The 22,378-nt window shown below is 37.2% G+C and overlaps 1 protein-coding gene across 8 annotated transcripts in view; it reads left to right on the top strand.

The window, feature by feature from the left end:
• Positions 1–22,378, top strand: part of LOC102694470 (high affinity cationic amino acid transporter 1-like) — a 42,026-nt gene extending 19,648 nt beyond the window's left edge. For 7 of the 8 annotated variants that reach the window (XM_015341916.2, XM_015341917.2, XM_069190187.1 and 4 more), the window contains 10 exons: positions 1,301–1,459; positions 1,857–2,028; positions 3,301–3,434; positions 6,226–6,448; positions 9,347–9,486; positions 12,344–12,446; positions 13,259–13,470; positions 14,033–14,184; positions 15,174–15,282; positions 15,792–22,378. In XM_015341916.2, the coding sequence (XP_015197402.1) occupies positions 1,301–1,459; positions 1,857–2,028; positions 3,301–3,434; positions 6,226–6,448; positions 9,347–9,486; positions 12,344–12,446; positions 13,259–13,470; positions 14,033–14,184; positions 15,174–15,282; positions 15,792–15,988 (1,601 nt within the window). In that variant the 3' untranslated portion in view covers positions 15,989–22,378. Of the gene's footprint in view, positions 1–1,300; positions 1,460–1,856; positions 2,029–3,300; positions 3,435–6,225; positions 6,449–9,346; positions 9,487–10,414; positions 10,552–12,343; positions 12,447–13,258; positions 13,471–14,032; positions 14,185–15,173; positions 15,283–15,791 lie in introns of all 8 variants that reach the window. The other variant, XM_015341914.2, reaches the window with a different exon arrangement.

Raw genomic sequence — 22,378 nt, 5'->3', positions numbered from 1 at the left:
GGAAAAAAGACTCATACTCCACAAAGCAAATGATCCACCTACACTACAATTGGTATTAAATGCTGTAAATACTGCAATTAGCTTCCTATTCACACTTACTTCTTGTAACTCCCAATACTTCAAAGCTTGCCTCAATACAAAATTAAAGGCAACTGAGCTTAATCTACAGCTGTCTTCATATTGTCAGCTAGGCAAAATGACATCATCTGAACCTCTTTGGCACATGATGTTGGCAGTTGCATTCCTAATTCCAGTATGCTCATTTTTGAAAAAAAGGCCACACATTACAAGCTCATTGACAATATGACTACACTATCCCTTTAGTATTATAAGCAACACTTTTCAGCCCAGAGGCTGAACACTATCAAGGGACATTATTTAATTCCTTTTTGATTATTTCTTGAACTTGTTTTCATTCTTGGCAAAATTGGCAAACTGGACTATTCTTGTTGTTTTCATATTGATGTGGTTGTCGAAATATTTAATGGTCAGATGCATTCTCCATGTTCTGTTATCTCACAATATCATAATTCATACTGAGATTTTGCTTTAATTCCTGATAATACAGGGTCCCTAAACAACAAAGTAAAAATACTTGTTTTAGTTTGCTTTAATTGTTTGTTCGGGGGTAGCATAATGGCATAGTAGTTAGCATTGCTGCTTCATAATGCTGGGGCCTGGGTTCACTTCCTGTGGCACTATCTGCATGAAGTTTGTATGTTCTACCAGTCTTCACATAGATTTCTGCCTCCTTTGGTTTCCTCTCACAATCCAAAGACATACTGGTGGGTTAGTTGGTTTCTGAGAACACTGGCCTGGTGTGAGTGTGTATTTGTTTCTGTGTGCCATGAGTTGGACTGGTGTCCCATCTACGGTGTATCCTACCTTGCTCCTTTTGCTTGTCTGGATAGACTCCGGCTCTCCTGCAACCCTGGATTAACCAATACAGTCGGGAATGAATGAATGGATGTTCTTTTTTTGTGTCCTAATTCACAAATGATATTTTCATTAGCCTTACATAATTAGGGACATTGGTCTACAACTTTCATGTTACTGAAGAGAACCATATTTAAAAAATCATAAATGTCATAATTTTATTTCAGGGTAATCTTGGTCTCAACTGTTTCTTTGGTAAGGGATAGCCTTAATTTAAGTAGGTACAAAATATATATTGATTTGATGGTTCATGGACTGCCTGTAATTTAAAAATAACCTGGAAAATCTCAAGTTACAAAACAGAAATGAAACTGGAAAAATGAGGCTGAAATTGTTGTTACAGATTTCATGTTACTTTTCACAGGAACATCAAGTGTAGCTCGAGCCTGGAGTGCCACATTTGATGAGCTGATTGGCAAGCACATTGAGGAGTTCTGCCAAGCGTACATGTCAATAAAGGCCCCTGGGGTATTGGCTGAGTATCCCGATATATTTGCAGTTTTGATCATCCTGATTTTAACAGGTATGTTGTCCAGTGAAGGAACAATGCACTTCTTCTCATGTAATGCCTTAGGGGGCCAGGAGATGGCGTATCCAGTCAACGATCCAAAATCAATGTAATCTTAATTTATTTTTGTTTTCCTCTGAATTGAGGACAAAAAATATTTTCTTTTCTAGCAGCTCCATTCAACCCATCTTGGAACAGGAATACAATTTTGAAAAAACAAAACAACAAAAAACTACATACTGTAATTTGAATTTTTAAGCACAAAATCAGCACTTTGCTATTCAATCATAAATTTGTCCATTTAAGCATCTAAGACAGGAGATTGGTTTTATTCTGATTGTCTTTTGTCACTTTGTTCTTGTACTGTTGCAGCCTTGTCTAGGCTAACAGCAGGCAACGTTGTTTCTTCCAGGGCTGCTGGCCTTTGGCGTGAAGGAATCAGCCATGGTGAATAAGGTGTTCACCTGCATCAATATCCTGGTGCTGATGTTTGTGGTGGTATCGGGGCTGGTGAAGGGCACCCTGAAAAACTGGCGCCTCACGCAGGAGGACATGACAAACCTCACCAACTCCTCAACTTACAAGTATGTTTTATTTTAATGGCAGCATACCACCATTGAACTAGCTCTTCTGTCACTCTTTCTCTGTACAGGACCATAGACCACCTACCTGAAAAAAGACCATGGTTTATTGACTATCTAATGTTACTCAGAAATGGGTGACAGATCATGCCTTATTATACTCCTTAGTTGTCCCGTGCAATCCACTAGAACTCAAGGAGCATTAGGTTTTAAAATGATTTAACTCCTATGCAATAGGTGGTTGGATTCTAGCTCAGGAAGCCAGGAATTGATTACTATGATTTTTTGTAAATCCAGAAATTTTCAAGACCAAAAGACACAAAGAATTTTGCAGAACGCATTTTCTCAAAAGGTTTCTGTAATCTGATTTGTTTTTTTGTTTAATTTCGTATTTTGTGTTTGGTGTGTTATGGAGCAGGTTTCCTGTTGATAAGAACTCTTAAAAAGTACAGTTCACCAGGACTTAATGTGAAGAAATGTACTGTAGGTACAGTAAATGCAGTGCTGTGCAAAAGTATCTTGACAATATTAGGAATTACACTATATGTATTTTGGAAACGGCAACAATTTCTGCAGAGCCCCCACTTGTATTTTCTACTATTAGATAGATAGATACTTTATTGATCCCGTGAGGGAAATTGCAGTGCAACAGCAGCTTAACACACACAACACAGCCACAGTGTAACGAATTATATAATAATAGTACAATACATACAATACAATACAAGAGTTACTCACAGTCGGACATGCAAAGAACAAACTAGAACAGAACAGTACACAGAAAAATTGTATCACACATATGAATATAAATATAGATGTAAATATAGATATAATGTATATATTAATGTATTATATTATATCTATTAGAACAATTTGAACTTATTAAAAATACGAAGTGTCTAAGACTTTACACAGTAGTGCATGGAACTGCTGGACAGGTTAAATACCTTACTTTCATTGCACTTCAGAGGACTGTACTTCTTATCTTAGTTCATCTTGACAGTTCTTAGCTTTTAGGTGTGAGAAGCTTTTCCAACACTTGATTTTAGATGCATTTGGGCATAACAAAAATAAAGACAAAACAGAAACCACTACAGGAAATTAAATTCTTTTTTAATTTGGACATTGCAGTCTATGATTAGGCCATTCTGTAATGGAAAGTCCTAACCCTAAAAGTTCTTAGAACTTAGGCTATTGCAATGGAAAAGGATGAAAGTTGCCTATTGTAGACCATTATATGAATAATACCAAACACTGATGTTTTCTGTTTGGTAGTGTTTCAGAGAGGACAGCATCACAGTGGATCTATGGTGATGGAGGGTTCATGCCCTTTGGCTTCACTGGTGTTCTTTCAGGAGCTGCAACCTGTTTTTATGCCTTCGTGGGCTTTGATTGCATTGCTACCACAGGTAGGAAAAGGTGCCAAATAACAGCACATGACCATAGGAAAGGTTACAAATAAGAGGGGAGCATTTAGCCTACATAGTATGTTTGGAGGGTCTCATCCAGCTTTTTTTTAAAAAATAAAGCCAGTACTCTTTGCTGGGCAGCTTGTTCCAGATTCTTACAACACTTTGTCTAAAAAAATGGCTGCTGTATCAGTTTTAAATGCACTACTCTTCAGAGGTATTTGATTCAGGCCTTTAAATTTGGAAAGAAACTTTCAGGCTCAGGATCCAGAGAAGTGGAAGCTATTAGGTCAGGATAAGAACTTCGAATATACTCCTGTAGAACTCCTAATATTACTGTATAGTCTTTGGAATTAACAATATGGGGTGGCTGGCTTTCTTTCATTTGTGATCTTTGTGTTGTCATTTTATGGGGTACTTTTGTGTTGAAGAGGTCCCCTGGTGAGCTGTATAATCTCACTTAACTTGGCAGGACAAGTTTCTACCTTCATTGGAGAGCTAATATGCTCATCGGCCATCCTTAAAGATGATTATATCTTTATAAGGACTTAAACAACAGTTTTCATCTGAAGACACTTTCCATGTGAAACATAAGAAAGGTTACAAATGAGATGAGGCCATTTTGGGCCATTTGTCCCACCTGGTAGTAGCTTATTGATCCAAGGATCTCATGCAACCTTTTCTTGAAGGAAACCAAAGCATGGGTGTCAAACACATGACTGGGTATTTCGTCTGGAACCCACCTAATCCACTACTGAAATACAGCAGCCACCTGCTACTGTAGGTGACTGGCAGAGCTGTTATGCGCCAGCAGTCCAACTGCACAGCAGAGCAACCAAAGATTTGAGAAATTGCTTCATCAATTGATTTAAGGTGCAGTGGTTAGAACGTTCTGGTCCAGAGGGAACAGTGGTCCTGCTCACCCAACACCACTTACAACAGCAAGATCTCTTATTACAGCACTGACCAGGCATAGATGTGCTTAGCTTTGGAGTTCTTAGAAGGAAAGATTTTTTTTGGCTTTTTGTCATTAGACAGCGAACAGGAAATATGTCTCCTCCCTAAGTATAGCTTCTTAGGCCGAGCCATTTACAGAATGAACTCTGTATGTTCTAGACTTCCAGTAAATCAAAGAAAGCTGTCGTTGCTACAGGCTATTTGCTGGCAGGAACACAGAGCTCCTAATATTCCTTTGGCAGCTGCAAGAGTCAAGGCCAACCCCTAATGAAACTAGGTCCAGTTCACTAAATTCAAGTCCATTGACTTTCTAGTGTTTGAATCATAGGGCTGGGTGGAAAGTTATATATTTTATGAAAACATTATATTATTCTGCTTAGTATTTAATATGAGTATCTACAGCAATGGGACAGGTTTTGTACTGGTTTGTTTTGTTAACTAAATTCAAGTCTCTCTTGTTGTTTCTTGTTAAATATTAACATCAAACAGGAAAGGTGATTTATCCATTTGAATTTATTTAGGATTTAGATCTACAGTGCTTTGCCCAAAATATTCATCCCTCTGCAATGTTTCCACTTTTTCGTGGAGATCTAAATTAGAGTTATATAGAAAATTAGATTCTGATTTGCTACAGCATCCTTAAATCCATTCTGGTGCAAATGAATGTTTAAGTTGAACTTTGTATCTGTCCATTTCCTGTCTGGCTTTTCATTTTCTCCAGAATAGTTGTTCACAGTCTAGGTACAGGTTCACAAATTCTAGTTCAAATTTCTCTTCTAAAAAATAACTACCTTCTAAACAATGTTTGGAACGACTCAATCTCACTGTATGCCCCTGGCCACCCTTTGCCTTGCCAATCTGTATAAAGATCTAGACTAGTATGTATATAATGAAAAGAGACTAGAAGCAGGTGTTGTTCAGTTGTCAGTTTGCCTTATTCACTCACTCTGCTCCAAAGACCCAAGGCTCTCTGGGACTTTGGTGGGTAGGATGTACCCTTCAAGAGGGTTCTTCTTAGATCCATTTCTTTTAGCTTAGTAGTAGAGCAATACTGTATTACCCTGCCCCTTAGGTTGTCATACCATGTTCAGTTTGATCATATTTTGTATTCAAAGCTACTGTATTTGCAGCTGACAGAATTTGTGTAGAGCATGTTTCTTAAAGTCAATAAAAATGTATTATTGGCAAGTGGAGACTATTTTTTACAAGGCACTGTATACATTTGGGGAATCAAGTTGGAAAAATTAAAAAGGAAATGCATGTTAGCTTGGGATCTTTTATATGTTAACAGTTACTTCAAGGTACTTCTATAAGAACTTTAGTGCTTGCTTAAGGAAGATTTTAGGAGGATTATAGGGAGCTACAGAAGTAGTGGACTGAATTGAAATTCGTTTCAATATGAACTTGTCATAACCCACTCACTCCAGATTTCCTGTGAAAATTGTAGTTAATTAAATGTTGTAATTGATGACCACTGGGGAAAAAAACCAACAACTTTGGAATTATACCTTTATACAGTGCATTTTGTACTTATTTGGTTGCTTTATGTCTGTCCACTTGTTGGTGGAATACAATAAATTATAGTTCATCAAGGCACAGATTATCCAAATAGTTCATTATTGTGAACATCCTCACTGACAGACTGAACTGTGTGTTCCTTGTCGGTAAGGAGTTAATTGCCGTCATTCATTCTAGGGATTTGGTTTGAGTTCTAATACAGAGCCCAAACCTTGGTACAGCTGTTCATTCTCCTTGCTAGAGTTGTACAGTGGCCTCTATTGGTAAGAGAGCTTTTGACCTTTGACCCTGGTGTTTTTCTCTGCGGGCTCTCCAGGGGAGGAAGTGAAGAATCCTCAGAGAGCTATTCCCATCGGGATCGTGGCTTCCCTGCTCATCTGCTTTGTAGCTTACTTCGGGGTCTCTGCCGCCCTCACCCTGATGATGCCCTACTACATGCTGGACAAGAACAGCCCCCTGCCTGTCGCTTTCAAATACGTGGGGTGGGAAGGCGCCACCTACGCGGTAGCCGTTGGCTCCTTGTGCGCCCTGTCAACGAGGTAAGCTGGTCAGTCTTGAGAGTTTTGTCCCAATGGTTTTCTGAAAAAGAATATCAAGGCATATCAAACTCTGTGACAGAGCATGATGAACAGTATTAATGCTGTAATATACGTTTTTAGGGTTCCAAGACTGAATAATAAAATTGCATTTTTGCTTTATATCCACTAGTGAATACAAAAATAAATGCTCAATGGAAGAGCTGGTGTGATATCTGAGCTCTGTTCTCTTCTAAAAATAAGTCCCTAGTCATAAAGTCATAGCTCCTAAGCCTGTATTTCTAAATCCATCCTTTGGGATTTCTAAATCCATCCTTTGGGAATGTATTTAACTGGTTACCACTGTTATTTTAGATGCTTTGGCACTCGGCTTTCTTAAGTGTCTGGAATGGGCTTTTTTCTGTATTCATTTAGGTTTAAGATGGATAATATTTTAAAAACAGACACTTCGATTATAGTAGTATTGAAATAGTATATGTTGATAGTATTGAATACCTTAAACACCACTTGATATATACAGTAGCAACTCAGTACTAGATGTCCTCAGGTGATGTGTACACAGATATTTCTGTATAGAAATTAATATATATTTTTTGTAGTCTTTCAGATTTCTTTATTTGTGCAGTATTTTTATTTTGATTGTTGATCTGCAAGACTTTGCATGAAGCTTTGAATTTCCTAATTGCACTAAAGCATTTATGCTGTGAAATTTTGTCCTGCTTTTTTAGAACACATGTGGAACCTTAAACCATTTTAAACCAAAGCTAAAAGCTTTCTACATTAGGTAATTAGAATATGGAATAGAATTATAAAATTGGTGCCTTAAGACATCTTTTCTGTGTAAATATGGAAGGTTAAGAAAACCCAATCTGCTTTCTGCACTGAGTTCTTCACTTCCATAATTACATAGTTGGTAACATTTACAACTGTAACTATGTTACTAAGTTACAAATATTTGGTAATCAAAACTGTACAGTTTGTTCTACACACAACTCTTAATATGTCACAGGTGATGATTAAGCTGTGTAAGATTCTATATGAATAACTAAGCATTCCTGAATCTGAAAGAAGCTGAAGCTTTGCTGCTTGGTGACTGCTTTCCCTTTGGCAGACATAAGAAATATCTACTGTATCAAACAAAAAATACCATCAGGTGACTGTTGGCATTTCTGGCTGCTTCATGGGTTTTTATCTAACTCCTGCCTTGTTTCTGTATGGGCCCAGTTTCCCAAATACTAGGCAGACATACTGTATATTGAAACAGCTTTATAGCTGTAAAAGAGAGATTTTAATCTCCTGTCATTTGTTAAAATGCTATAATTAGTACCTTGTCCAGCTTTGTAATAGCAGTAATAATGTCATTTCAGAGAGTCTTTGGTGTTGCTGGTGGGACTCAATGTACCACCTCTACCATTATCCATTGGGTTTCGTCTGCATTGACATGCAGGGCTAATCTTCATTATAACAATATTCATCTTATTTGTAGATTGTACTATTATGCTGTGTCTGCGTTTGAATATATCAGTTCCCCACATGTTGCACTTGTAACATCCAACCATACAAATCCAAAAATGTAATAAGTACTGTGTTCTGTAGATTTTTATTCTTTAAATTAAAATTTAAGAGTATAAAATCACATCTTGATTTTGTTAACTCAAGACGTTGTCTTTGACTTCTATCATATACCCATAAATCCATAAATTGTCCAGGATAGGATAACCTACAGTACATTAAAAATAAGTAAATTCTTAAAAAAATGATTTCTTAATACATTCATCAAATGTGTATGTACAGGGTTTTGCTGATGTATAATTTTTTGTACACTTAACTACCATCTATACATTTTGAAAACCTCTTTCTTCAATTCTCGAAAGCAGTGGCCACCCAGTGGAGAAACACCCTGGACAGGACACTGGTTCATCACAGGGCAAACACGGATACATACATGCTTTCACTCATGGGCCAATTTTCCCAGAAGGCATTTAACCGTCCAGTATGTTTTTGGACGGAGGGAGGAAAGAAAAGCACCAGCCAAAAACCCACCTGAACATGGGGAGAACATACAAACCCCATGCAGATAGCATCCCAGGTCCAGAATTAAACTTGGGCCCCAGCACTGCTAAACTTTAACTTGTACAAGTATATTCATCCCCAAAATTGGATCTTTACCCACTGTTAATATAAAAGTATTTAGTTTATATTATATTTATCTATGGCCATAACATAATAATTTGGAGTATCATGACATTCCTGCTATGCTAAGTACAAGAATATATACATCAAATATGATCAGAGGTATTCAGGAAATTACTGTACAGTATATTCTCCGGATAGAAATTCCTGTTATTTAGTTGTTGAAAAAGGATTTAATGCAAGTGACCTGTGATGGTTAAGTATGTTTTAAAGCAATATCAGGAGGTGTTTATTTTTGAATTTGTTAATCTTTTTCTACTAAGCTGTCATTACTATTTTAGTTGTTTCTTTGTGCTACTTTTTGAATACCCACACTCCAGGGGGTTTATAGGATCAGAATTGGCAGACAGCGCTGAAAGCAAATCTGAGCTCAGTCCATTAATCAAAAGGGAAAAACAATGTTGTGTTTCATGTCCAAAAGTTTTTTTTTTCTGGTGTCAGAAATATTCTTCACAAAACTGAAAATCAAGGCTGACTTAAGTCAAACACTTTGGTAAAGACTTCATAGACATCGTAACAATCTCAAGGTCCCCTCTTGCTTAAATATCTGTCAGCCCTATATGTTAATCTTTCATTTTGCATAAAATGTTGTTCACAAAACAGGAGTTTTGATTATTATTCTGTTGAAGTGATAGTAGGTTCGCTGCATTATGTGGAACTGACCTTCACTAACTCAGATGGCATGGCCTGTTCTCTTTCTCTCATTAGCTTGCTTGGCGCCATGTTTCCAATGCCCCGAGTGATCTGGGCCATGGCCGATGATGGGCTGCTCTTCAAATTTTTGGCAAAAATCAGCCAAAGAACCAAAACCCCCGTAACTGCTACATTAACTTCAGGGGTTATTGCAGGTGAGGCTGAAAGAATAACCACTAACACTGTGATTACAGGAATATACGTGCTTTCAACCGCACCTGTTCAAAATGCACCTTTACTGCTGGAACTATTTACCATCAGCAGGCATACAATTTTACTGCTCACTTAGAGATAGCCAGTTCCTAATGCAACAGACAAACATTCAGCAATCCACAGGCCATAATGTAAGAAAGATAAGTAATGTGGTGTGCAGTAATTGTAGGCATAAGCTGTCAGTCATTTGGGCACTACCAGTCATACAGACCTTGATTGTACAGAGCAAGTCACATGCCAACTCTTAATATTCTGTCATAAGAATATAAAAAAGGCTATGAATGAGAGGAGGCCTTTTGGCCCATCTTGCTCAATGTGTCTTTACTCACTGAATGGAATCGGACATCTTGAAAGGGAGTGCACTGGGCTCAAGATTTTAGGAACTAGACAGGATGTGAACAATGAAAAGAGCATTTCCTGTTAATGTAACCTAAACAATTGTAACATCACATGCAGATGTAGTATTATTAAAGAAAATAACCTTGAACCAAAAAACAAATTGCAGAAAATCTTGTCCACTTCCTTTTAGTTTTTTTTTTAATCAAGAATTCCTGCTTTGTTTTTGTTTTCTTCTAAAATCCCCTTGTTATTTGCAGCTGGTTTTAAAAGGAGAACTTATAAAAATCTGAGCCTGGTGAAAGAAACGTTTTGATGTTCTTTAGAAGGAGGTTGTTTTATATTTCTGAGTGGTACAGTCCATTTTCACAGTGTGCACATTTACTTATTCCATACCCTTCACCTCCATCAGCACCAGTGTGCATTCAGAACAGTTTGCAGCTGAATCCACGTAGTAACCTGGTCTCCTCCGGTCTGTATGTTGTTTATTTAAAACTTCTTTACCACCACCTACCCCCTCCCACCCCATTCTAGTCTCTTGGGTTCCATGTTTCCCCTGCCACGGATTATCTTTGCAATGGCCAGAGATGGGCTGCTGTTCTCATTTCTGGCCCGAGTGAGCAAGAGGAAAACCCCCATCGTCTCCACCTTGATGGCAGGGGTCATGTCCGGTAAGCTCCAGTGTGAGCGATAAAGCTTGGGCTGCCCCTCAGATTCACATATTAACAGACTGCACAGCCTAAGCTCTGTGTGTGAGATCTCTTGGAAGGAGTTGGATTAATATGGGAATGACTGGATGAAAGAAACATCTTGATATACAGGATTTGCTCCTGGCTGATCCAAGAACATCATCAGTGTGGTGTTATCACAGTCTACGCTGCCGTCCTGTTAATGCTGTTTGATGGTACCCACCCAAACAGATGTTTCCTTGTTTACTTACACGTCCCATTCTGCTGTTGGCCTTAGATGCTCAGTCTTCAGGCATGTTTCCTAGAGTGTTGGGAGAGATGACCGGTAGCAACTGAAGTACACTCTTCACAAGATATGCCCCTTGGGTTGGTTAGAGAGGGACTCACTTGCAAGAGTTGTCACTGGTTTCCCAAAATCAACTTCATTGTTAAGTTATTAATATCACTGATAGTCTCTGAAATAAAAGCATCAAAAAGAGCCCAGGCAGTGAAGGTGACAAGGCATTCATATTCCTAACAGAGTTCACTGGCAAAATGGGATGTGTAGAAAAGAGAAGGAAGCATTTTTTGGTAGTGGAAGCAGTGGAGCAGCAATTGGAGCAATTATTTTTATTTTTAACGGGATATTTGACAAACTAAGAACTCTCTGCAGAAACTGTCTATTATTTCAACTTTAGGTAAGCTTCTTCTTACCTGTGATGCCGATTGTTTAAAAATTAAGAACTTGAGCATTCACAGCCTTTTAGTTTTGTACACTTGCTCAATCTTTTGTTACATCTCTTTAACAGCTACACAATAGGAGATTGAACTGAACATGTCATTAAATAGCTAGTGTTGAAAATGACTTTACACATTTCTGTTGATTGAGTAAAAGAATCAATATGAATATTGATTTATAGTATATTGGTTAAATTAACATAAAATAGAGAACTTTATTTTACACTAATGCACCAATATATTTTCACTTGTAATCGCATGGAAAGTTATTTTCATCAAGGTTACACTAATATATATTTTTAGAAAGTTGAATGTGTATGTTCTGTGCATTAAAGTTGTTACGTTTTAGCTAATCTAAGAACTCTCATGTAAAATATCAAAATCTGAAAATGCACTCATCCATCAGTTATTTTAAAGGTGCTTAGTCCTAGGAAGGGTTGCAGTAACCCTATATTCTTAGAAAAACAGGATGAGAGACTGGAATATAAATATGATGCCAGTCTATCAGAGGACACACACACACACACACTTTATCAGTGAAACTAGCCATTATATCTTTGGAAGGTGCAAGGAAGCCAGAGCTCTGGGTAAAAACTTACACATACATGTACCTGAGGACATACATGTCATGCCGCAGGTTTGACATTACAGAGTAAAAAATATATACATAGAAAACAATATTTACTTGTTACAAGAAGCCTTGTATTTTTTCTTTCAGTTTTCCACTTTTGAGAAAGAAAAGTGGAAAGTGAAAAAATATGAAAATGTCCAAATATTCTTTATCTTTTGGTAGTGTTTTTCCTTTACTACAAATATTTTACATGTGAGTTATCGATATAGTTGAAGGCTACCTGTTGTATGCAAATATCAACACTTGGGGTTGTGACATAATTGTTCACAGGATGTATCATGTGATTTTTGCGTTTTTTTCCCTGTGACATAATTCTTAAGAGAATTCCACATGCATCTATCAAAGACAGCCACAATTGGAAAGGTGAAAGGAATGACATTTGTTTGCTGTATTTTTGTATTTAATCTTTCTTCCTTCATGTTCCAGCTATAATGGCCTTCCTCTTTGACCTGAAAGACCTGGTGGACCTCATGTCTATCGGCACCCTGCTTGCGTACACCTTGGTGGCTGCCTGCGTTCTAGTCCTCAGGTTTGTAACGCGACCCAAGCCGACTGTTCCTCACCTGCACAGCTGTCATCGGTAGCTGTAGCCTAAAGATACTTTGCCTGTAGTAACTCATACAGTGAAGGACAAGCTCATCACCTCATCCTCATTGTCACTTGTCAGCATTAGCCTCTCCAATCTGTAAGCAATTATTATTATTATTATTATTATTATTATTATTATTATAATTATAATTATAATAATTTTGGCTAGAGTGTGTTGATAGTTCCATCTTCCAAGACTGGTTCTTATTAAATAAAGTAACACATACTCTATTACTTTCTTCAATTACATTTTGTCAGAAACCCTCCTTGAAATTAGCTTCTGCAAGAACTGATGATAAAACCTTTTTTAGAATTTTTGCACAGACATTTGAATTAGGGGGAAGGGCACAGTGGTTAGCATTGTTGCCCCCCAGGGCTGGGGTCCTGGATTCCATTCTGGGCCGGGGTGCCATATGCTTGACGTTTGTACTGTATGTTCTACCATGTTTGCAAAGGGTTCCTCTGGGTGCATCAGTGGGTTTCCTCCCACAGTCCAAAGACATACTGTACTGGTAGGTTTTTTTCGCTTCTGGGAAAATTGTTGTAAATGTGTTTGTATCTTTGTATGACCTGTGATGCACTTGTATCTGTGGCTGTTGCTTGCCGGGATAGGCTCCAGCTCTCCTGCAACCATGTATTGGATAAAGCGATTAGAAATTAGATGGATGGATACTTGAACTATTTTAGTTATGCACAACAATAATTGGTGAAGACTTCAATGCTGAAGGATATGAATGCATGTTTCTGATCCAGATACCAACCTGAACAGCCCAGTCTTGTCTACCAAATGGCAAGCACCCTAGATGAGAGCGAAATGACAGAGTCGGTGAGCAACAGCGAATCCCAGGCAGGGATACTACCAGATGGTATGGAGGAGTTCAGTATGAAGAGGATGCTCTTCCCAGAGAACTCTGATCCAAGCAGCATGTCTGGTTTGATTGTGAACATCTGTGCCAGCATGCTTGGTAAGCCTCAGGAATGCACATACGCATGCATTGTTTTCAACTACAACGTATCTTAAGCCCTCAATGCACTGTGCAATTTCCTTCCAATTTAGTTTTTTTTGCTTTGTCCACTTTGCTCATATGTTCCAAGATAGTTCTGAACTGCTTTTTCAAAGCTCTGAAAATAACGTTTCTATTTAGAATATTTTGTGTGAGCTTGATCCAAATCCATGAATGGTAGGTTGTCTTCTGTATTCAGTCTTTGTTTTTAATTTTATTACACTTTGAATACTGCAGACACACCTGTAAAATCATAATTGCATAATTGTAAGTTGTTTTTTTTCACTCCAGTCCAGTCAGAGTGTGTGATCTCACCCAGCAAACATTTTAAAATCTGCATTAGATAACCAGGTGCACAAAGCACAAAAATTTTAAAATGTAGGAGTGTTTGTTTGACAGTTTGCAACAGTTTGCTATTTTGGAGAGACAACTAAACCCTACCTATGTCTGAAGCCTACTGGGAGTCTTCAAGTTGTAACATAGTTATTGTTGTTGATTCTCTGTTCTTTTATTTACTTTCCAGGGTTGCTTGTCTTCATTTTCTGCATCATTGCTGTCCAAGGTGGCACAAAATCATGGTCTGTGGCACTTCTTACCATTTTCTTAATTATGAGCGTCGTCATCACCATCATCATTTGGAGACAACCGGAGAGCAAGACAAAGCTCTCCTTTAAGGTACTGTAAGGACCTCAGTTTTACTTCTTTAAAAGAAAAAAAATGGTATACATTAAAGATGTTCTAGTTGTGAATGTTTTACTTTGAGGCTTGGAACAAACACATTTTTTCTCACAATGTTATCTTTATACAGGAATTCTGAAAGGACAGTGTGTGCCTCATTCCAAGTATTTTATGGATTTTAATGAATTATGCTTACTAAATAATTTCCTTATCACTACTGTAACAGAGCATTATCTGTATCTGTAGTGTGAAATACAGAGCTGGATTTCCGTTGATGTTTGAAAATCATCTTTATTACACCAAGTTTGGGAATTTTGTGTGGAAAGATGAGTTTGTTGTATCATTATACGGCTGTGTGATACACAAATAATACTAAGAACAAGTGTAGCAGACTATATCTTGTTCTGATCATTGAAGGAACAACCATGGCAATTGTACCTGCCAATGAACATCTTACATCACCCCAATAACTAATTCCTAGTCCAGCATATAGTCTGGAGATTTATTAATGCTATCCAAACCCACTAGTGTTACATATTTTCTAGTTTTATTCTTTTACTAGATTTCAGTTTTAAGGTTGACTTTGAGTAACAAGCTTTGTGCCACAACTTATTACTCGGATAAAGCATTTTGTGTGAACACAATACCTTAAAGTGACAGGGAAAGCAGGTAATAAACTGAGACTGACTTTTTTGGCGTACATCCAGGTGTCAAGGCATAAACACCTTCTAGACTAGATTTTGAAAGATTTACAGGACATTAGCTGAATTAGAAAGTCCTGGTTTTCTGCTCCAGCATAAGGCCTGCTCTGTGTCTATGTTGGTTTTCTTTGTGTTCTCTGGCTTTGTTCCACAGTCTAAAGACATGTGTCCATATCAATGGACAATAATCCCCATGAAAATTTGCAATAAAGATAGCTGATAAATAAATAGTGACTTTTTATCTATCTTGGAAATGACTCTGTAATTTCTTTTTCACATCTCCAGGTTCCCTTGCTGCCCTTTCTTCCTGTTCTGAGCATGTTTGTCAATGTGTATCTCATGATGCAGCTGGACAGAGGCACATGGATCCGTTTCCTTGTTTGGATGGTGCTGGGTATGTTAAATTCTTGGTCACTTTTAGATCCTTCCCAGATGTAGAAATAAGGCTTCTGTTTGCATACCATTGCAGTGTGTATACTGTGTATATATATATGACACAACACTAGGTTGTTAAAGCTTGTTGTGTGTTGCCTTTATCTACTGTAAGTAAACTTGTGCAGCAGAAAAAAAATATAATTATAAATAAGCACAGCGCATATATTAGCTTTTAAGGTTTATTAATGGTTTTGCAGTAAAGGATATGGTTTGCAAACCTAACCTCTAAATGTCTATGCTATTGGATACTTATTATCCACTATAAATGCAGCTATCACATCAATACTTTTTTTTCACACTCGTTTAGACCGGTCAGAAATTAGCTTAGTGAATGTTACAGCATAACTTTCAAAAATGAAAGAAAGGTAGGATTAATAAGGAATGAATTGACAGTTCTGTAATTCTCTAGGTATATTTTGATGTTTGTTTAGAGACATTATGAGTTACTGTTGTTGCTTGCTTGCTCAGGTTTCATCATCTACTTTGGGTATGGAATGAGACACAGTACAGAGGCAGCCCTTGCCCAGTCAGCCACAGAAAATGGATACAAACAGGCACGCATGTCAAACGGTGAACCCACAGTTCCTGAAAAAGAGGCCTTTCTGAATGATCCTGATGAGCTGGATGCCAGAAACCATTGGCAAGAGGAAGAGGGAGACTCTTAAAGGGAGCACCTTGGTCTTCTCCAGCCTGATGTCTGCTTCAGTTGAATACAATTCTGAAAAACAAACAAAAACAGTTAAAAGGGAACCTAGACCAACCCTCACTGAGCTGTGTCGAGGAAGCCCTTGTGAGACACTAGCGGCTATTGGATTGCCTGTAAGTTTCAATGTGAATGTCGTCTCGTGTCAGTGCGGCTACACATTTTAGTGTATAAAAAACTTAAAAGAAGACTTTTAGGAGATGCTTTGGGGGAAAAAAAGCCAGTTCGAATGGCAAGTTCGAACATTTGAGTCACATTTAAGGTCAGTAGATACCGGCTTTTTTAGCCTGGAATGGAATCTGCTTCACTGTAACCAATTTCACATTTTCTTAGGAAGGTCTGCTTGCTTTTGTTTGGACCCTGGTACTCATACCAATAGTGACTGAAATCCCAAATCAAACGTGTTCTTCATGATAAGATAACAATTTGGTTATAATGCCTGTCATCTTCCGTCCACTCTGCTATATGACTTGGTTGGTTACCAAACCGTACCAAAAGTTATGGAAGCAGTTATAGAAGTCTCTTAGGTTGTCCAGATGTTGAATGGTGTTGTAATGAGTCACTTCATATAGATTATGCTACAGTAAATTGTCCCTCTGTATTACAGGACAAATTTACCATGCCAGTAATGTGACAAGATCTATACAGTACAATCCGGAAACTAAACAAGACTCAGGACTGTTTCTGTGATTGTATTACATGATCTTTCTGAGAGTGAGTTTGGGAGAAGTCAGTTCTAGGTAACAGAATAAAAGTAATTCTTAGAAAGCAGTCATGATAAGTAAGGCTTTGGATTCAGTGTCAAACGATACTTCTCTGTAGGAAAGTGTCAAGGAGTGTATGTGTGTGTGTTTTTGTTTGTATAAAAACAAATTGGGGAACTTATTATTCCTGATGTGTATAGACATTTATTTTTCCTTCTTTGTAAATACCTGCTACTAAACAAAATGATGCTTTATTTTTAGACTGAGTCACCTCTTTGCTATGGGGGATCTGGGATTCACAGTAGTTTGTTTACTGAGGTACTTGGCAGTACCGTAATCAGACAGTCTGCACGGACCTAATGTCTGAAAATATCAGAACAGGATCAAAGACCTCTCAATCATTCTGAACTTGTTTGTTCATGTTTTTTTAAATATGTGAATACGATACAGGGTAATAAAGAAACCTTCCAGTTTAAAGCTGCACAGCTTTTCTGCATCTGAAGCAGTGTATGGAAATAAATCCTACAGTACTGTACATGTGCTGTTTTTTGCTAATTTTGTTGAGTGAAGTTACTCTATAGTGTCTGGCAAATGTCAGCCAGGAGTTTTGCTAGCCATTATATGTACAGTAAATGGATTCACTTGGAGCTCAGGGTCACAATGCAGGCCATTGGCTCTCCTGTGTTATATAAAATGGAGGCATATGTTTCGTTAGCACAAATAAAGCAAAACAATCAGCTATGTATTTTAGAGAAGAATACATGAAAAAATTTAAGCTTCAACAAGTAATTCAGTAATGTTTTTGGTTGAAATTTGTCTAGATTGGATAATTGGATGTATGTGTTGTAGCACCACCTCCGACTGTGATCCTGACTCACTGATGCTTGATCCGAGTGTACAAACTGTTCTTGTTGGATTAGAAGAGATGTTGTGAGAAGGTAGATAATTGCTTGTCAAATGACTAGTGAGCAACGCAAGTGTCAGGTGAGTCAGGGCTGTTGCTGTTGGGATACACAGTGTAAACGGACTTCTGAGGAACCAGTGTTAGCCAGTAAATTTAGTGTTGGGACTCCTCAAACTCTGGCAGTGTCCAGGAGCCAGTGTTAGCTGGGAATTCAGTGTGGTTCTCTGCAGACCCCCATGCTGTAGCCTAATGCAGGATATGTCAGCTGATGCCAGACTGTAAAGAGTTTTCAGATTACACGTATTTAACGTTCTTATCTTAATTTTATTTCAAAATTAAGTCACCATAGAAAATAGAATAAAACTGTAACCAGTACATTTAACACTATGCATGAATGACTAGGGAGAGTAGCAACAAAATTAAATTCTCAGTCCAAAAAAAACACATTGTATGAGACATACTAGTGCAATAACAAATTGTAAGGCATACAAGCTTTAAATATTAAATTTTAACTGTGGTTCATAAAAGATTGTCACCATTGCTCTGTATCTGTTTGAGACACTGTTAGATCCTGGTTTCAATTCTAAGCTGAGGTGCTTTCTGTGTGGAGTTCTTCTCTCCACAGGGGATTGTTCCAGGCACTGTGGTTACTTCCTGCCTTTCAAAAACATGCCGACTCAAGTCAGTTGTCTTGCTCGGTGTCTGTAAATTGTCCCTGCAATGCACTGGTTTCCCTTCCCAGCTGTAGTACAAACATATGCCTTATGCTTTCAGGAGAAGCTCCATGTTACTGCCCAATAAGTAGAATTCCTGAAACTGCTTGTTCTTTCTAGGAAGAAGCAGCTTTCTCCTCATTAATAGATAGATGCTCCTTAGCTTTTCTGGCTTCATGTCCTACCTTTCAGGGTTGTCAAAAATGAAAAAGTATCTGATCGTCAGGTTTTTAAAGAGGTGGTACACAGATATCAGAGAAATGTGGAAAGGGGGCAGATTGACACCGTAAATATGTGGTCATTGTGGAATTTTATATATATATTTTAAATAAATGCTTTACAAAAGCTTTCATGGTGTGCTTTGCCACACTAGAATGTTAAAATACCATGATTTACCAAAAGGAATATTTATAAAGGTCGATATATCATGGTATTTTCAAAGGCTGGCATATAATATTAGAGTGAAAGTATGGTAAAACCACAGTGAAGGGAGGGTTAAGTGTGAAACGGAAAAATAAAAATGTAGAAGAAGTTATCTAGCCGATAATTTTGCTTCAATAAATTGTGCAAATCTTTTTTTTTTACTAAGATGTGGTCTCCGTATAAACACAATATTTTTGTGAGTAATTGCCTTTCGTATGTTGAACGTTTTAAAGTGATAATCATCCTTTGGCTGGCCGCTGCACTGTGCTTAAATGTTGGTACTAAGTTAAGTGTATTTAAAAAAATATCCAAGGAGACAAACATACAGGCATGTCTGTTCAGTCTGTAGGTTTTTAGAAGCAGAATGGCTATTGGGTCACTGCAGGCTTTAGTTTTGCTGCACTAGTCATTATGAAACTTGAAAGAGCTTGAAAGAAAAACAGCATCAATGAAGAAATATAAGACATACAGTATCTGTTGTAATATTGGTGTTTTATAGGATAGCTTGTCAGAAGCTGAGCTTTAGCTGTGCCTTGAATGTTTTAATGAGCTTTTCAGACAATAAGAGAAGGACAGGGGAGGGTGTTGGATTTGGTTTTGTGTGAATAAGTGTATTTAATATATGTAAAAAATCTTAATTGGTACTCATTATCATTTTTTACTGATTAAGTACAAAGAGTAGACATTTACCAGTGACATCTCAGACTTCCCTGCAGAATGAGGTCATTCATCAGTAATGGTGATATTATTCCGTTTTAGAAATGTAAGTCAGTTCTTGAATTCTGTATATAATCACTTAAAGAGTCACTTAACTTGAAATGTGATGCAAGAATGTAAGTGTGTATGTTTCTATGTGCAGGTGCTTCAAATATAAAGTATATTGTTGATACAGTATATACAGTATAAGGTACAATATGATTCATGTACACTTATTGGTCAATAAAATAAGAACCTCCAATGTGTGATTTGCTGGAGGAGAAGAAGAGGGTCATCTTTTCCTGGTCAGAGCAATGCTCAGGTATCAGCCCTTTTGAAAATTTAATTATGCTCAACTGAACTTCAATTGACAGTGATTGTTGTAGAATGGGATGAGATTGAGCCACATGTGCTGTATTTCATAGCTTTGAGACACAAATGCCTTATACAGTTTTAAGGTGGTTTTGTTCATCATTTACCCACCCCAGTACATTCACTGAGGATTCTTAAGATTTTGGCCATTGAGTTTATCTTGCAGATGCTGAACATGTTTTAAGATAGGGAGGTTATTAATAAAGAGCAAAATAACTCTAAACATTGCTGATAAGATAACATTGCTCAGAAATATTTTATCCATTGCAGGGAAAAAACAGTGGAATTTAGAGTACAGCATAAGGAGGAAGAATATTTTTTTTATTGTTTTGACCCACTAACTTAGTGGGAAGTTATAATATTTAGGCATCTTATCCTAAATTGCTGCTAGGAAATTTAGAAGAATCTTTATCCTGCTATGTTGAATACATGATCGTGTCATACCCAAGTGCAAGTATTCACTTGTCCAAATATGTCTACAAATTTAATCTTATCATGCACTTATCATGATCATCACTTTTAAAGCTCTCTGTAGTCACTTATTGCCAAGGGTGCTATACCAAATGAAAATCAAATACACATATAGCATTGTAATAATATACACATAGTATCAGGGATTTTATGATGCAATATACAGTACAGACAGATTTGTACCAGTTGTACTTTTTGCTGAACACATTGAACATCTGCCTCAAATACCTGAAAATGTTCAAAAGCTGCCAAAGTGTATTACAGTTTCTTAACAATTGCACACTGTACTAAATCTCTGGGTACATATGGTATGCTTTAAACAGCACAGTTGAGTTATTTGGCAGAGCCTGTCCAGGGAAGGGATCATGGGGGACTGTATGGCCTGTATGTACAGTATGTCTCAAGACAGGAAGCAGTTACTTATTTCATATAATATCATTCAGTCTCTGCAAAGTCTGATGAGAGGCAGAAAAGATAAAAATATTTTTTCCTGGCACTTGATGGCAAGCTTTCCAGGTTTCTGGATAAGGGATGTGCATTTTCATCTGGGACAGGAACATCTTTCAGATTGAAGGGCTACAGTTGAGTTGCCTCCTCTTTCTTGTCGGAGTGAATTGTGAGTCCCAGCATAGTAACATCAGCTGAGAAACAAATTTCATTGGATGAATGCAGGCACTTGAGACAGAAAAACTGAAGAACAGATTTGAATTAAATCAGGATTGCGAGTAGAAATATCTTGTGACATCTTAAAAGTATCCTAGAAAGTACTTGTTATGCTTGTGAAAGTTCTACATGTGTCTTGCTGATTCCTTAATAAATATATTGTCTGAAGACGTGTAATAGTGCTACATGTATCCAGATTCCCTGTCAGAAGTTATATATTCTGCCTAATATCATTTTAAGTTATTAAAAATCTACAGGTCCTGAATGTTTTACTAAATGACCAGAATTAAGCCACATTTTGTGAAAAGGTTTACAATGTATGAACATGTAAAATGTATAGACCCTTTAATTCTCCTTTATCACAATGAATTATTCCTATATAATGAAATGGCCATGTAACAGCAATGTAAACTGCAGAAACTCTGAATGTTTAAAATGTGTTCCCATAGACTAAACCAGATGTATACCCTCCAAATTTTATATATTGAGCTACATAAGGATACTGTATGTACTGTAATGGAGAAAATGAGACCATGGTTAAGTACAAACCCCACAAGAAATAAGTGATTCAATTAATTCTTTCTCGCCTATTAAATTGATTTTACAGTGCTTTAGAGAATAAATCTAGTAGATATTTATCTTAGTACATTGATTATCAGTTTTCAAAGCTGATGTTTTTTTTTAGTGTGAAAGGTATAAGGGGAGGAATGTGTGGCTCACAGTGATGGGTTTCAGGTCATTAACTTTTCTGTTTGCTTACAGCAGGGATTTCATATCTCAAAATTCCTGAAGAGCCTAGTGTCTTCTGTTTTTTTTCTTACTTGAGAAGTCAAACACTAATTTTCTTTGTTGGACATACTGTATATAGGTTTTCTCTTACGGCTTTTTACAGTGTATTATTCAAACTTTCAATTCATCAAACGTGTGTGTAAAACACCTCAGAATACAGTTGTACACTAACTGATTAGACCAGCTATGTAAATTAGCTTTGGTTACGTAAATTAGCTTCAGAAACAAGAAGACACTAATCCCATCAGGAGTTGAGTTTGAGACTCTTGAATGGCAGGGTTAGATGAAAATTTCATTTTAAGCCTGAGCTGTATTGCACTTAATTTCATAATTCAAATGCAGGTCCATTTTTCTGAATCGTATACTTACATCAGTAATCATTTGCCCACCAAGGGATACGCAAACCAAAAATATCTTGTACAGTACAGTTCAATGTTATTTATGTTACAGTGGTTTTCAGCCTGTGCATATTGTGTGTTCTGGACCATTTCGAATGTCGTAATGCTACTTTGTGTAAATATAAGTTGATGTCAAAGTGTATTTCTTAAAATGCATTGTAAAATACAGCAGAGCTATTCTCTTATTTGCATATGTAAATAAACGGTGCTTTTGAACAA

Source organism: Lepisosteus oculatus, chromosome 5 (assembly GCF_040954835.1).
Source record: "Lepisosteus oculatus isolate fLepOcu1 chromosome 5, fLepOcu1.hap2, whole genome shotgun sequence".
NCBI lineage: Eukaryota > Metazoa > Chordata > Actinopteri > Semionotiformes > Lepisosteidae > Lepisosteus > Lepisosteus oculatus.
Note: the sequence above shows the minus strand (reverse complement) of the source record. Positions and strands in the feature narration are given on the sequence as shown.